Consider the following 13,638-nt stretch of genomic DNA (forward strand, 5'->3'; position numbering starts at 1 on the left):
CTAAGCACTTTAAAATGCTTTTCAACATCCATTCTTCATTTACCACCAACTATTAGTTGGTGGTAAATACCGACTCCAGAACACACCCACACACTCCCCCTATATCTCATTTTTGTATTCGGAATTTACCGAATCGGTAAAATTACCGAATCGGTAATTTTACCGATTCGGTAAATTACCGAATACAAAAATGATCCCCCTACATACCAAAAGCCAAAATACCGGTCGGTAACGGTATAATTACCGAAAATCGGCCGTTACCGACCGGTATTTGGCTTCCTACATGAGGCCCTTAGTCTCACAACCACATAGCAGGTTCCAGAGCACCCATTTCAGCACTGCCTGTGTGTATCACCCATGACTCTCCTAACGTGACCCTTGCAGTGAAGACGGTTCTGAAACTGATGGCTGAAGCCTGGTGTTTTCTCTAGGATTGCTCACCAAGCAGCTTTTCTCTGCATTAAGATTGAAAGTGTGACAGAGAGAATACCATAATGGTTCTTGTTATTTTCATACTGTTGGGACCCATCTGTTGAAAACAACTGCCAAAGGCAATGTGTGCCTCTTATAAAGATATTGTGTTAAGATTAAGAAACTGTTTTTGCTTGATAAGCTTCTTAGTTTATTTTATGTGATGAAATGATCTGAAGGGGAGTCTAACATCGAACTAAGCCTTGAGATCAGAACAGTTGATTGAATGAAGTGGCACAGGCGGATGAAAGTTTTTAGTGCCAAATAAACTTTTAATGTTCTTATTTTTTATTTTATTTGTGTATCTACTACTTCAAAAGTGCTTGTACTTACTTTGCAGCACTATGTTAACCCCGGAGCCTGTGTTTTTTTTTAGTTTAAAATCTTTAATTGATGCACATAAAAACAAGGTACAATAATCTATCGACAGTCATGAAAATAAGTGTGTGAAGTATCCTAAATTATTTAAAATAAAGAAAGGGTGAAAACTTTATATAGCGAACTGTATCGAGAAATAATAAAATCAAAGTTAAAAGCAATTATAGAATTATGTACCATGACAAATAAGCATTTTAGACTTTTTTAAAACGAAAGAAAAGATAGGCAGAATAAGAAAGAGGTGAGGGTATGAAAAAACAAAAAGTCAACATCCTAACCAAGTATAATAAATAGAAATATCCAATAGTGAACATTATATCATCATAAATACCTTCCTCTTCCTCTGATCCTCCATTAGAACCAATATCTACATCTCCCTCCGTTTGGGCCTCTCATATACATAAATATCTCAATTTTTCTCTTCCCACCCGCCTCAAGAGTAAAACTGAACTTTTATGGGAATCTGATTTGCAAGACACTCTCTCTATATCCACATGGAACTCCATTTGGACATGAATACATCACACTTCCTGTAATGCTAGTACTTCTCAAACTCTTTATTATTTTTATCAAAGGTTGTTTGTAACCCCAGTGTGTATCTCCAAGTTCAGTACTGGCCTCTCCCCTAACTGCTCAACTTGTAAAAACACCCCAGGTATATACTTACACTCTTTTTTCCTTTGCCCTAACATTTCTCTTTTCTGGACAAAGATATGTAAATTAATTACCTCTATTTGCTCCAATTACTTTCCTTTTGACATATACTCCATATTTTTGGGTAGTAATTCTATACAGTGGTTTTGTGCTCATAGGGTGGGCTCCTTTGTAGATCTGTTGCTTGCCATCGCATTTCAGGTTATCACATCTAATTGGAAGGATGCTTTTAAAGTCACTTTTTATGCTTGGTGGAATCTCTTTGTTCACATCATAGGCTGGATAGAGCCTCCACACCCACCTCTCAGCAACTTCTCAGAAAAGAAGCCTTCTGGTCTCCACTTACCAATTACTTATCTTCTTCTGCAATACACAACAGAGACAGTAACTTTGTTTATCAACCGCCATGAGTATAAGGTTACACTTTTTTCATAATGTTCATACTGGAGCCTGTGGTTTTAAATGTGGGGAGTTATGCAAGGCAGGTCACTGACATCAGGCTGCCTAAGATGTGTTTATTTTCACGTATGTGCTTGTGTAGAGAGCATTACCAGTTATAACAACAGGTTTCTTCTCAACAGTGCAGATATGTAATGGCCTGTTGCTGCTTTATAAATCGCTGAAGTTCCCTGGTGCAACAGGGCAGAATCTGTGCAGCTTGTAACATACAAATAAGCTGTTTCATCAGATACACAGCAATGCACCCCTCAGTGCAGTGGCAAATCATGGTTAATATCCCCTCTGGAGATTAAGGATATTGTGGTATCACACCATCCTACCATGCTCTGGAAGGTCCAGGTGGGAAATTCATTAAAGAACCATATATGTGCTTTGGTCGATGTCCAAGAAAATCCTTGCCACGAATATAGACAGAGGTAAGCATGATTGTTCCTGCGGCTTTGTCTCACCCTTTAGTAGCAATGGGCAAGTTCCATTCTTACTCTTAGGGTGGTGTGAGGAAAGTTAGGTTCAACAGATCAAATGCAGTAAAGAATTTAAGGTCTAGCCAAACTCATAAAAAGTAATATATTTAATCTCAACATTTAAAACTCTTAATACTACAACTATTGTTAATAATAACAAATAAACCAGGAATCTTTGTGGCCACTGCCCATCATAATCTGGAGATCGTACATGACCTGATATAGTGCCATGATGCAGTGGTTGCACCCTATAATATTACTGCTGTGCAGGTCAGAAGCAGGAGGCATGAATGGCAACAAAGCTTTGGCTACCAACCTACAATTCACGTCTGCCTTTTTACAGCAGTCGCAGCATGGAACGGTTATGTTTTGCGGCTGCTAAGTCCAACATGTGGTCCAACAAGAGGGCCTCGATAGCCTATCGCCTTTCACATAATGGAGGCGATGCTCTCTTGCAGCATTGCATTGTAATGTTCTAGCCAACATCATTTGTTGGCCTAATGGCTAGATGAAAAGAGAAAAGAAGGATTTAGATTTCAGAAAAGGAAACCACAAGCAAGAAATGTTGTCTTTTCAAAGTTTCTTAAGAAGATAGATTAGACCAATTATTGTCAGTCAGAGATAGTTCATCTAAAAGGGTCTTGTGTTGTTCTATACACCCCAGTATCAGCCATACTTGGAGAAAATATGTATACTATCATGAACCTAGACCATGTACCGGAGAGACCCTATATAATGTTCTGAACGTAGAGAAGGCCTTGTACATTAACATGAACCGTTTATTATTAGTGTGGAAAAACGTCAGGGAAAGTAGTCCCTTTCTCTTTGTAGCCTACCCTTTCCTAATAATTTCACTTTCACTAATAATGATTAGTTGCCTGGAGTCTGTCAAAGATTATTTATTCGGCCACTAAAAGCCATAAAAGCACACAAATAAAACACTTAAAAATACAATAACATCTAGGGCTATGTATACAGACAGATAGGGATGAAAACTCATTATTAAAAACAAATACAAAATGCCTTTCTAACTATAAAATTCATCAAATAAAGTGCAAAAGTGACAGAGCATTGGCAGGGTAAACAAGCAACATAATCATGCCATATCATAAACAAAAATGGACATGAATATTTCCCAGAGCGCATTAGACTGATTTAGCCTAACTACACCATAAGCATCTTTTACCTAAGTCTTAAAGCCCCTGCAAAGAAACTTGCGACCCCAAAACCGACCATAGTGGAGGTAAGCATTGTAAATATAATAATGCAGGCCTTACTTGGACAAATTGTCCAGATCTAAGGAGCGGAAGAATATATTTTTTATGCAGGGGGTCATAAAATTCACAGAAGAATGTAAAATGTACAGTGTCCTGGTCAGAAAAATAATCACATGGACATGGCTTTAAAGCACCAGGCTTCGTATAGCCTATAGGAAAGTCTAATAACCAATGTAGGATCAATCTGAATCTTGTTAGCGCAAAGCGTTGGTGCACCTGATGACCAGTGACAGATAAGGCTGCACCTGTGGACTCAAACTCAAAGTGATATAGTTCCCCACCGTTGACTTAGCTAGTTCCTTGCCCTCCCCTACCTTCTGCAGCCTGACCAGGTTCAAATGTTTGATATTCCCAATATCTACTAGGCGTAACAGTCTGGGGTTTGTATACAGGTCAGGGCAGACTAGCCAACTTGTCTTCTCCATTATGTACTTTACCCAGGGGATACACACAGCCCCCTCAAGTGCAGTGCAATCCGCTATAACAAGTTGCTTTAAGGTGGTGGCGGTGCAGGACTAGATTCTCATCTAGCACAGTAAGGGCACAACAGCAATAAGATCAGAGATAAATCCGAAGCCAAGCTCCGCATGCAACATAACGGAGTACAGGGGGGACAGCGAGGAGCCTGCGCATACATTTGTTCTCCATCCCCTGTATATCTCTCATGTCCTTGTATACCCACACATCACGCCCTAAGTGGCCATAGGGATACATTTTTCTCTATACACCTTTAGCAGGGCAGGTACCGGCTTTGTCCCTAGTTGTTTGCAAAATCCATGGTTGCCCCCACTGCCCTTGCCAAAACAATCTTCTTATGTGTTCTTTGCACAACCCAAGTCCCTCGGTCATCAAACAGCACACCCAAGTAAGACAAGTTTGAAACTTTTGTTAGTTCTACCCCCTACAAAAAAACTTGCGCTTAGCAGCCTTCTGAGTACCAATGGTCATGGTTTGAGATTTAGAAAATTTAGTGGCAAGATGGAGTGAATCCATAAAATCAATAAAGCATTTAAAAGTTTTTGAAGACCTACGGCAGTCCTAGCAAACAAAACCACGTCGTCTGCATATAAAAGTGTGGGACTCAGTTTAGAGCCAGCTTTCGTGACGTCTTTACTGCTAGCTGAGAGAAAGTCCACTAACTTGTCAATGTAAAGCGGTAACAGCAAGAGGGCCAGATCCCTCTCTTGACTTCCCAGGAAGCTGACACGCCCCTATCTGCATTATATATCACCGCTGCAGTGGTGTTGTTATGGGCAGAATGTAAAAATGCTACCAAATTTGCGTCCAGACCCAGATCCAAAAGGATCGACCACAGTTTGGATCTGTTAACATGGTCGAACACCGATGTTAAGTCCACAAATGCCATATGCAAGGATCTCTTCTTTGCTTTTGTGTATTTTCCCACCACCAGGTGCAGCTTAAGACATTGGTCTAGTGTCCCTTTACCTTGCCTAAAACCATACTGCAGGTCAGAAATGACATTAAAATTCTCCAACCAAGAGGTTAGGCGGTCCAAAATCACTTTGCCCATAATTTTAGCTGCCAAATCTAAAAGAGAAATAGGTCTATAACACAAAGGGCCATCCCTCGAACCCTTTTTAGAATTAGGTATGATAATGGCCTTAGCCTAAGGGGGGAACCACGCAGACAGTCTGTGTTAAAAACCTGTGTCAATATCCTGGCCCAGGCCATAGGGTCAGCCTTACACAGGTCCGAAGGAACCCCAACCTGACCCGGCGCTTTCCCCCCGGCTGTGGTCAGGATAGCTTTGTGTACCTCATCTATGTTGAAATGCAACTGCACACTAGCTGAGCCGAGGTCCCATAGTGCGTCAGACCCTCCTAAGTCATCACCACTATACATCCCTTCAAAGTGGTGGACCCATCTCTCTGCAACTATAGTACAATCGGTTCTAGAATTTGCTGAATCAGAAAAAAAGGGGATATTGACCACTGCCCAGAACTTTGTGCTATCTGACAGTACACTTGTCTGACTGAGGGCCTCCCAAGCCTGTTCCCTGATGAGCTTCTTCCTCTGTCAGTAGCGGCCTGTGGAGGGAGTTCCATGGGGCGGTGAGGCTGGGCGGGGGAGGGGCAGGGTGGGGGGTAGTAAACTCCAGCTCACGGCCGACCTGAGTAATGTAAAGAAAAAAAATAATAAAACGAATTTCATTGCGCGCGCTGAAATGCATTTGGCGTTTCAGCGCGCGCAATGAAATTAGTTTTATTTATTTTTTTCTTTACATTACTCTGCTGGAGTTTACTACCCCCTACCCCATCCCTTCCCCACCCCGCCCCACCTCACCGCCCCACGGAACTCCCTCCACGGGTCGCTACTGTCCTCTGTTAGATTGCCTGCAACAATTGCTTGTGTTTTGCATGTCGACTTCCACTCAGTTACAGTGCTTGTAACCCTACCCTTGGAATTTGCCTTCTGGGACAGGCTCTCCTTCCATGTATAAGAGAGTAGAATAAATCACATTCGTTCTTGAAAGGCTTAGTAATTGTCTGGATCATTCGAAGTCTACCAAAACATCAGCAAATTTGACTGAAGAACATGGGAGATACAGCTGTAACCATTTTCAGAACAAGGGTTTGTGACCATTCGTTATCATGGACGTCAAAAGTAATCGATACTGTCCAATAGGTAATAATGGAAAATTGTTAAAATGTAACTGAAGGTCTTTTTTAACAGGTAAATAGCATATGTTAGGCCTACTTGCAAGTGCATCTGACTGCCTTAGAGAAAGGGACTTGCTGTCTCTGGATATACCTAAATCAGATCTATATGTTTTTATTGAGCTCATTCCTTCCCAGAAGCAGTCATCTTAACTCTGTTTCTGATGAAGACGACATTAAATCAGATAAACTGAGCAATGTGATTTGATCCCGACGGATGAAGTACAGATGAAATCACAAGGCATAGGAAGGTGGCTCTTGGAGGCAATGCTACATTTGAAGTGCTGAATGGTATGTTGCCACTGCGGTAAGTACAGGAGCATAAGGTTCTGTATACTCTTTACAAATTGACACATGTAGACATAAGACCCTGTAAAATATAACACCAGTATCTATCACACAAAAATAGAGAAATAGAATTACAATGTATAAGTGGATGATTGTACGTCAACCGAAATGACACATACATGAGGAATAACATTGGCAAAACAGAATCTGTGGAGAAAGGTGGAAGACCAGTAACAAAGAGAGTGTGAGATAGAATATCCCTGTAAATACAATTATTAGAGCAAGAACTGTGAACGGTGGACTTCAGTAAGTCCTTCCAACGTTGCCATACGGGATGAGTTAAAAATGAATTGTGTTTCTTACAAATCATGAGTGAATGCATTAAAAGGATGCAAGCAGGTGCTGCAGATTCAGAAATAGTAAATTAGGCAGAGACAGGATTAATGAAGTGTCTGTGACTCATTCCACAGCACCTATATATAAGTATCCACAATTACAAACCACTTCTTCTATAAGGGCTGTGGTTTGAATATTTTTTATTAGATAGGTTCATAGAGGTAGTTTTGTCAATTTCCTTTTTAGATCTCGCCTGACCCAGCGCATGCGCTGGTCTGGCGAGACTTATTAAGAGGGCTCCAAAAAGTGCTACCTAGAGCTACAGTGCATGTGCGCGGGCGCACGCGCCGCGTTTTACAGCGATTACTTTCACTTTCGCGGCCGCAAGGCCGCATGGCATAGCCAACTGTTGCATGACTAAACACTTATAAGGTCCCAAAGGCGAGACCTATTGGCTATGCCAATGCTTGTTTCTGATGTCTTCAGGGCTGGTTTCAAAAAGCTAGTGCACTTCATGTTAGTTGTAGGGGGGCAAAAAGCACTATGCAATAAGTTCTACAGTTAACAGGGCTCCTTCCAATGGGTAGCATGCTTAGTTTGTAAAGGATCTTTCACATGCAGATATCCCTTTGATCAAGTAGTAGTCTGCAATGCAGGGTGCAGGCTTTCACCACAGACCACGACTCCTATGTACATTGAGGTCTGTGTGGGTGATCGTGTTCCAAAGCCCTGGGAAAGGCCGTTTCTGACAGAGTCAGGGCTGGATAGGCAGTTCCTTGTGCTCGCGTGGAAAAAGGAGATCTTCCTCTTTCATTCGGTAGAACTTCTTTATTGACCCTTTCTCCTTCCATGCTTACATATCCGGAGCCCTGGTTTGGAAAGAGGAAAGTCTAGTATGTCATATGCACATGCCACTAACCCACTGCTAGCTGCACAGCATCCTCCGTTCCTAGTTATGTGATGTATTATAAGCTTTGTGAGATTTGTTCATGCCTGAAGAAATCTATCGAAGAATTTCATGTAAATGTGAAGGTAGCAAACCCTTCTCATGTAATCCCAGAGCTCTTTTGAAGTAATGAACCTACCCCTTTTTACTAGCTCAACCCCTTTACATCACAGTGACGTTCCTTACCCCTTTGCTTGATGACAGGTAGGCTGATGCCACTTGGAGAGTCCAACCTGGCAAACGTCTACTGGTAATATTACAAGAGTTTGAAGTCCTGTTCACACCAAGTTGCCAGCTATAGGAAAGGCCCAATAAGTCTCCTCCTCGTTATTCTGCCTGTGCAGCGGGAGCAGGGCAGGTGGGGAGGCTGGTGCATTTGTATATCTTAATGAACTTCTTTCCACAGCTCAGTGGTGCTGTCATTCTCCTCAGTCACAACAAAAGATGCAATCCCTCTGCTGGGACACAATGGTACAGTACTAGTATCACATAACACCACAATCAATCCAATTACACTCAAATAATCATGATATGTTAATCACATTTAATATGCAAAAAAAAAAAAAATTCTAAAAATTTTTACATACATGTATTTCATAAAAACAGATCATACATTTGCATGAATATTTAAAAACACAGAATTTCACACCATATACTACTTGACAGATATTAGTTCAAATACATATAACAACCTGTTATGAGCCCGCATAACAGAAAACAACGAGAGACAGTATGCTTTGTCATTTGTTACACATCCTATTGGGTAATGAGTCAATGTCCGTAGTTTGTGATATATTACACAATTATATCTACTCCTGAAACCACGGTTCTCCCAAGATTGTGTAGTTGAGAAGCGTCGACGCGTTTCGATGGTAAATCTTGTTAATCCATCTTTATCAAGACAGGTTTATAGGCTTTAAGTCCTTGTTATTAAATCCGGGACTTCTCTATATTGAAAAACGATGTTCAATTTATATTGTCGTTAATGATCCTGATATGTATTATACGTCGAGGAGACAGAGATCCGAGCTATCTGTCCTCATGTGCATCTCACTTGTCTGTTTCACGGACGGATATCCTAATATATATTAAAAACGGCGTGACGGGGATTCATAATAACTCTCCCTCAATGGACGTCACCTGTTCCCAAAAAAACGTGCGCAGATAATAGCGCCACGTAACAACTCGAAACGACGTGAAACGTGAAATGCTCCTGATTGCTCTCGCCTGGAGGCGAGAGCAATCAGGAGCATTTCCGCACTCGAAGACGCTAACATCGAGCATAGAGGTGACGCATATTAAGGGAGAGCTAGTACGGATCCCCGTCACGTCGTTTCGAGTTGTTACGTGGCGCTATTATCTGCGCACGTTTTTTTGGGAACAGGTGACGTCCATTGAGGGAGATTTATTATGAATCCCCGTCACGCCGTTTTTAATATATATTAGGATATCCGTCCGTGAAACAGACAAGTGAGATGCACATGAGGACAGATAGCTCGGATCTCTGTCTCCTCGACGTATAATACATATCAGGATCATTAACGACAATATAAATTGAACATCGTTTTTCAATATAGAGAAGTCCCGGATTTAATAACGAGGACTTAAAGCCTATAAACCTGTCTTGATAAAGATGGATTAACAAGATTTACCATCGAAACGCGTCGACGCTTCTCAACTACACAATCTTGGGAGAACCGTGGTTTCAGGAGTAGATATAATTGTGTAATATATCACAAACTACGGACATTGACTCATTACCCAATAGGATGTGTAACAAATGACAAAGCATACTGTCTCTCGTTGTTTTCTGTTATGCGGGCTCATAACAGGTTGTTATATGTATTTGAACTAATATCTGTCAAGTAGTATATGGTGTGAAATTCTGTGTTTTTAAATATTCATGCAAATGTATGATCTGTTTTTATGAAATACATGTATGTAAAAATTTTTAGAATTTTTTTTTTTTTTGCATATTAAATGTGATTAACATATCATGATTATTTGAGTGTAATTGGATTGATTGTGGTGTTATGTGATACTAGTACTGTACCATTGTGTCCCAGCAGAGGGATTGCATCTTTTGTTGTGATATTAGTACCCCATTCCCTTGGAAGATACAAGGGGTCGCTCTCGCTCATATATCTAACATTCTCCTCAGTCACCCATGGATAGGAAAAATATACATTATTATACAATATATAATAGCTTTCTCATTTTGGATTTTGGGTTTGGACCCGAAGTACCTAACCCCTTCAAATACGTTAAGAGTGTCTGATACAAAATGTGAATGTTATAACCAATGCCTATGCCACTTTTATTTGCTAATCATTATGATTGCATTATCATTCAGTTCCCATTACCTCAGTCTCATTCTCTAACACCAATGAGTATTTCATACCAGATGATGCAAAATGATTAAAAGAATAATCCGTTTATTTTCTTTTAATTTTCTTTTTTAAATTCAAGAAAAATATAAAATTGTGAATTATTAACCTGCAACACTCAATATGTATTTTTAGTACACCCAAACACTTAAATACTATCTAACATTCAGACTTTCCATTCCTACAGTCACTTAGTGTTTCCTGCGTCCCAGGTTACTGCTTCAATCAATGTACTTTTATTCAGACATATTTATGTGGTCTTCTAGGAGTCTCTCAATAAATTGCTAGTTTCAACTTTGACCCAAATGTTTTGGCTACTTATTGAGCTAAATTCTAATTATCCTATTACATTCTTCACTGAATAAGATACATATGAAAAACACATTCAGTGAATTTTTTTTTTTTTTAATAAAATGGAATACACAATGTATATGCGCCTTCAACTGATTGCCCAAACAACATTCTTGAGGATCTACTTTCCAAATATCTTTCTTGAGCCTTTTCTTTCCTTTTATCTGTAAGGCGATATCATTCATAATTTGAAACCTCCACTTTTCACATAATTTCATGTGTAATCAATTTGTTATGCAGAGTATTTTTTGTAGAGTGTTAACTCCGTTACAATTGTTGTTAGACCAAGATTCACCTTAGTTACCCAAAAATAATGTAATCATTGTTTATTATCTGATTCCTGAAGTAGCTTAACATGCTTAATATGCCTTTTCTTTCTAAAAGATGAATTGCACCTATATTACTTCCTTTATTGGACCAGCTACATGCCACTTACCAATGGGTGGGGGGGGGGGCAGCTTCTATTGTCTCCATCATATAACTTTTGTCAACTGTAATGCTTGAGCTCTGATTTTTGAGGGAGGGGTCGGCAGAACGGATAGAGCTCTGCTAACTCCATGTCATAGGATGATAGAATGCTTACACACACAACCTCTCAATTCCAAAGTAGATCAGGGCCTCACTGCCTGTGAAAAGATCAGTTCTTGTGCACCATTAGATCACTCACAAAATCCTTTGTCAGTCAGGAGGGATGAAACCTCACGAGCTTGGTTTCTGCAGACCGATGCCCTTACAACTAGTAGCAGTGACACTGCCATATGAAGGAGTTTACACCTTATAAAGACTTTAAGTGACATCTTAGCCCAGCACGCGGTTGCCTGGAAGGTCAGTTAACATACACATAAAGGTTTTCAGCAAATATTTCAGCTACAACCATGTAGCAAGTGACAGTACTTAGTATAGTTATTCTGGTGGTGTTTTTGCACATGTCCGAACAATTGCTTAATCATACGATTCAGGGTGTGTTTGGTGTCTGTGACTTTATGGAAAGAAAAAAGTATGACAGTGATATCTATTTAGGGGGAATATCTATGTTGCCATATATGAAGGGGAAATACAGGCTTTAAACAGTATGGCAACTTTCGCTTGAATGTTCTTACCAGATTAAATTAGTAAATCGTGCTAATGACTAGAAGAACCAACTACCTAAAGAATTGAGTATACTAGTCAAAGTACAGTGATACTATTCTTTAAAAGTATGTTAACCTCCACTGACTCTCACTGACTGTCTAGGATGAATTTCTGAGTAGTATAAAAACAAATCAAATAAAAAACAACAATGTGTTTAGTGGAAACATTTTACCCAGCCAGTTTGTATCTTTGTGATTTTAACTTATCTGGTTATAATTACAACAACGATCCGAAATGCTTTACTTCAACTATATTTTATTACATTTAAAAGTGAAACAAAAAGTCCTTGGATATGGCCATCTGAACGTGGGTTCAAAAGCTGTTTATTCCAAGTTAGCCATGATGACTTCATTATATATGTTGCTTGTGATGTTAGAACTGATGTTATGAAGGACATCTCTGGTGCCTGAAGTACCCAAAGGGTATGCCATTTTCAGTGTATCCGTGTCGGCAAATCCTACTGTGCACCGGATATGGCATTGGAACACAGTGCTGCTGCCCGCAATACCCTTTTCCTTTTTCTTTTTGTTTTCAGGCAAGCAAATCTGAGAAGTTTAAGCAAGTGCAATCTATGATGTATGACCTAATGGAATGGAGAGCACAGCTTTTGTCGGGGACTTTGCCGAAGGATGAACTGAAAGAACTCAAGCAGAAAGTCACTTCAAAGATTGATTATGGAAATAAGTATGTTTTTCCTTCGAAACGAAAGAAATATGTCTGTTTAGCATGGGAAATTTCATTTGTAGGGTGTCTTACTGTTCACTATTTCACTTTCGTTTTTCATTGCAACTTGTGATTCCTTTGAAGGACGCAGTATCTACAGCAGAGTAAACTGGTGGAGCGACTTCACCCTTGAACATTTTCCCTATTAGTTCGCAATAGCCACTTAAAAACATTAGACTCAAATTGAAAGGCTATTTTTATTTATGTAACGGTTTATAATGATGTGGTGCAATTATTTTAATTTATTTTAGAACATAGCTTGGCCTTTGAGTAAATATCAAGATCAATCCACAAGTTTGCTAACTTTTGGAAATCCAACTTGTTGTGTGGTTCCTCTGGTAGCCTTTTTTATGGTTTCTTGGTAAAAAAAAAAAAAATCTATTTTTTTTAAACAGTACAACACAACAACAATATCTGTATCAGAAGGGAGGGTAAACAGGGTGTTGGGAGTGGGAAGGGGAGGGGAAGAAAGAGAGGGTAGGTCAGCAGGGGCAGGGACCAGGGGTTATACCACAATAAGTTATACAAAATGAAGCATTTTACATTGTCAGTTACTTACATTTCTTAAAGAAAGCCTTGTAGTAGGCACATTGGATACTATGGTGACAGTACAAACATGTAGCGCAATGCAAGTTTATTGGGTGGTAAAGTGTGAAAAAGGCACCAGGGGACATATCCACATATCTCAGGCCATAAGGGGGGTGCGGTTGTACGGTTCCCCGTCCGGGTCAGGTGGTCATGTGTTTGATGCAGGTGCGGGAGGATTTGAGTCTCGCTGTTAAAGCCAGGTTGTGAATGGCTCCCAGATGTCTTTGACCAAAAAGGCATAAGGCCCAGTAAGTGGTGAATTGCTCTTGGGAGTATGGGATATCGTGTAACCATGCTTTGATAGTGGTAACAGGTTTCCTGTCACAGTGTATTGCTACCCTACATTTGACCAGCAGGAGTAACATGTCAGTGAGTCATCTATGCATATCAGGAACATCTTTAACATATCCTAACAATCCTATCAGTGGAGAATGGGGGATCATATAACTGGAGATCAATTGAATATGTGTTATCACCAGCCGCGGCCGCTGCAGATAAGAGTGTTGG

General features: G+C 40.0%; 1 protein-coding gene across 1 annotated transcript in view; it reads left to right on the forward strand.

Moving 5' to 3' along the window:
* Positions 1 to 13,638, forward strand: part of DOCK2 (dedicator of cytokinesis 2) — a 1,824,799-nt gene that overhangs the window by 216,241 nt on the left and 1,594,920 nt on the right. Inside the window, exon 6 of the mRNA XM_085617853.1 lies at positions 12,356 to 12,504. Coding sequence (XP_085473979.1) covers positions 12,356 to 12,504 — 149 coding nt within the window. The remainder of the gene's footprint in view (positions 1 to 12,355; positions 12,505 to 13,638) is intronic.

This window comes from Triturus cristatus, chromosome 7 (assembly GCF_964204655.1).
Source record: "Triturus cristatus chromosome 7, aTriCri1.1, whole genome shotgun sequence".
Taxonomy (NCBI): Eukaryota; Metazoa; Chordata; class Amphibia; order Caudata; family Salamandridae; genus Triturus; species Triturus cristatus.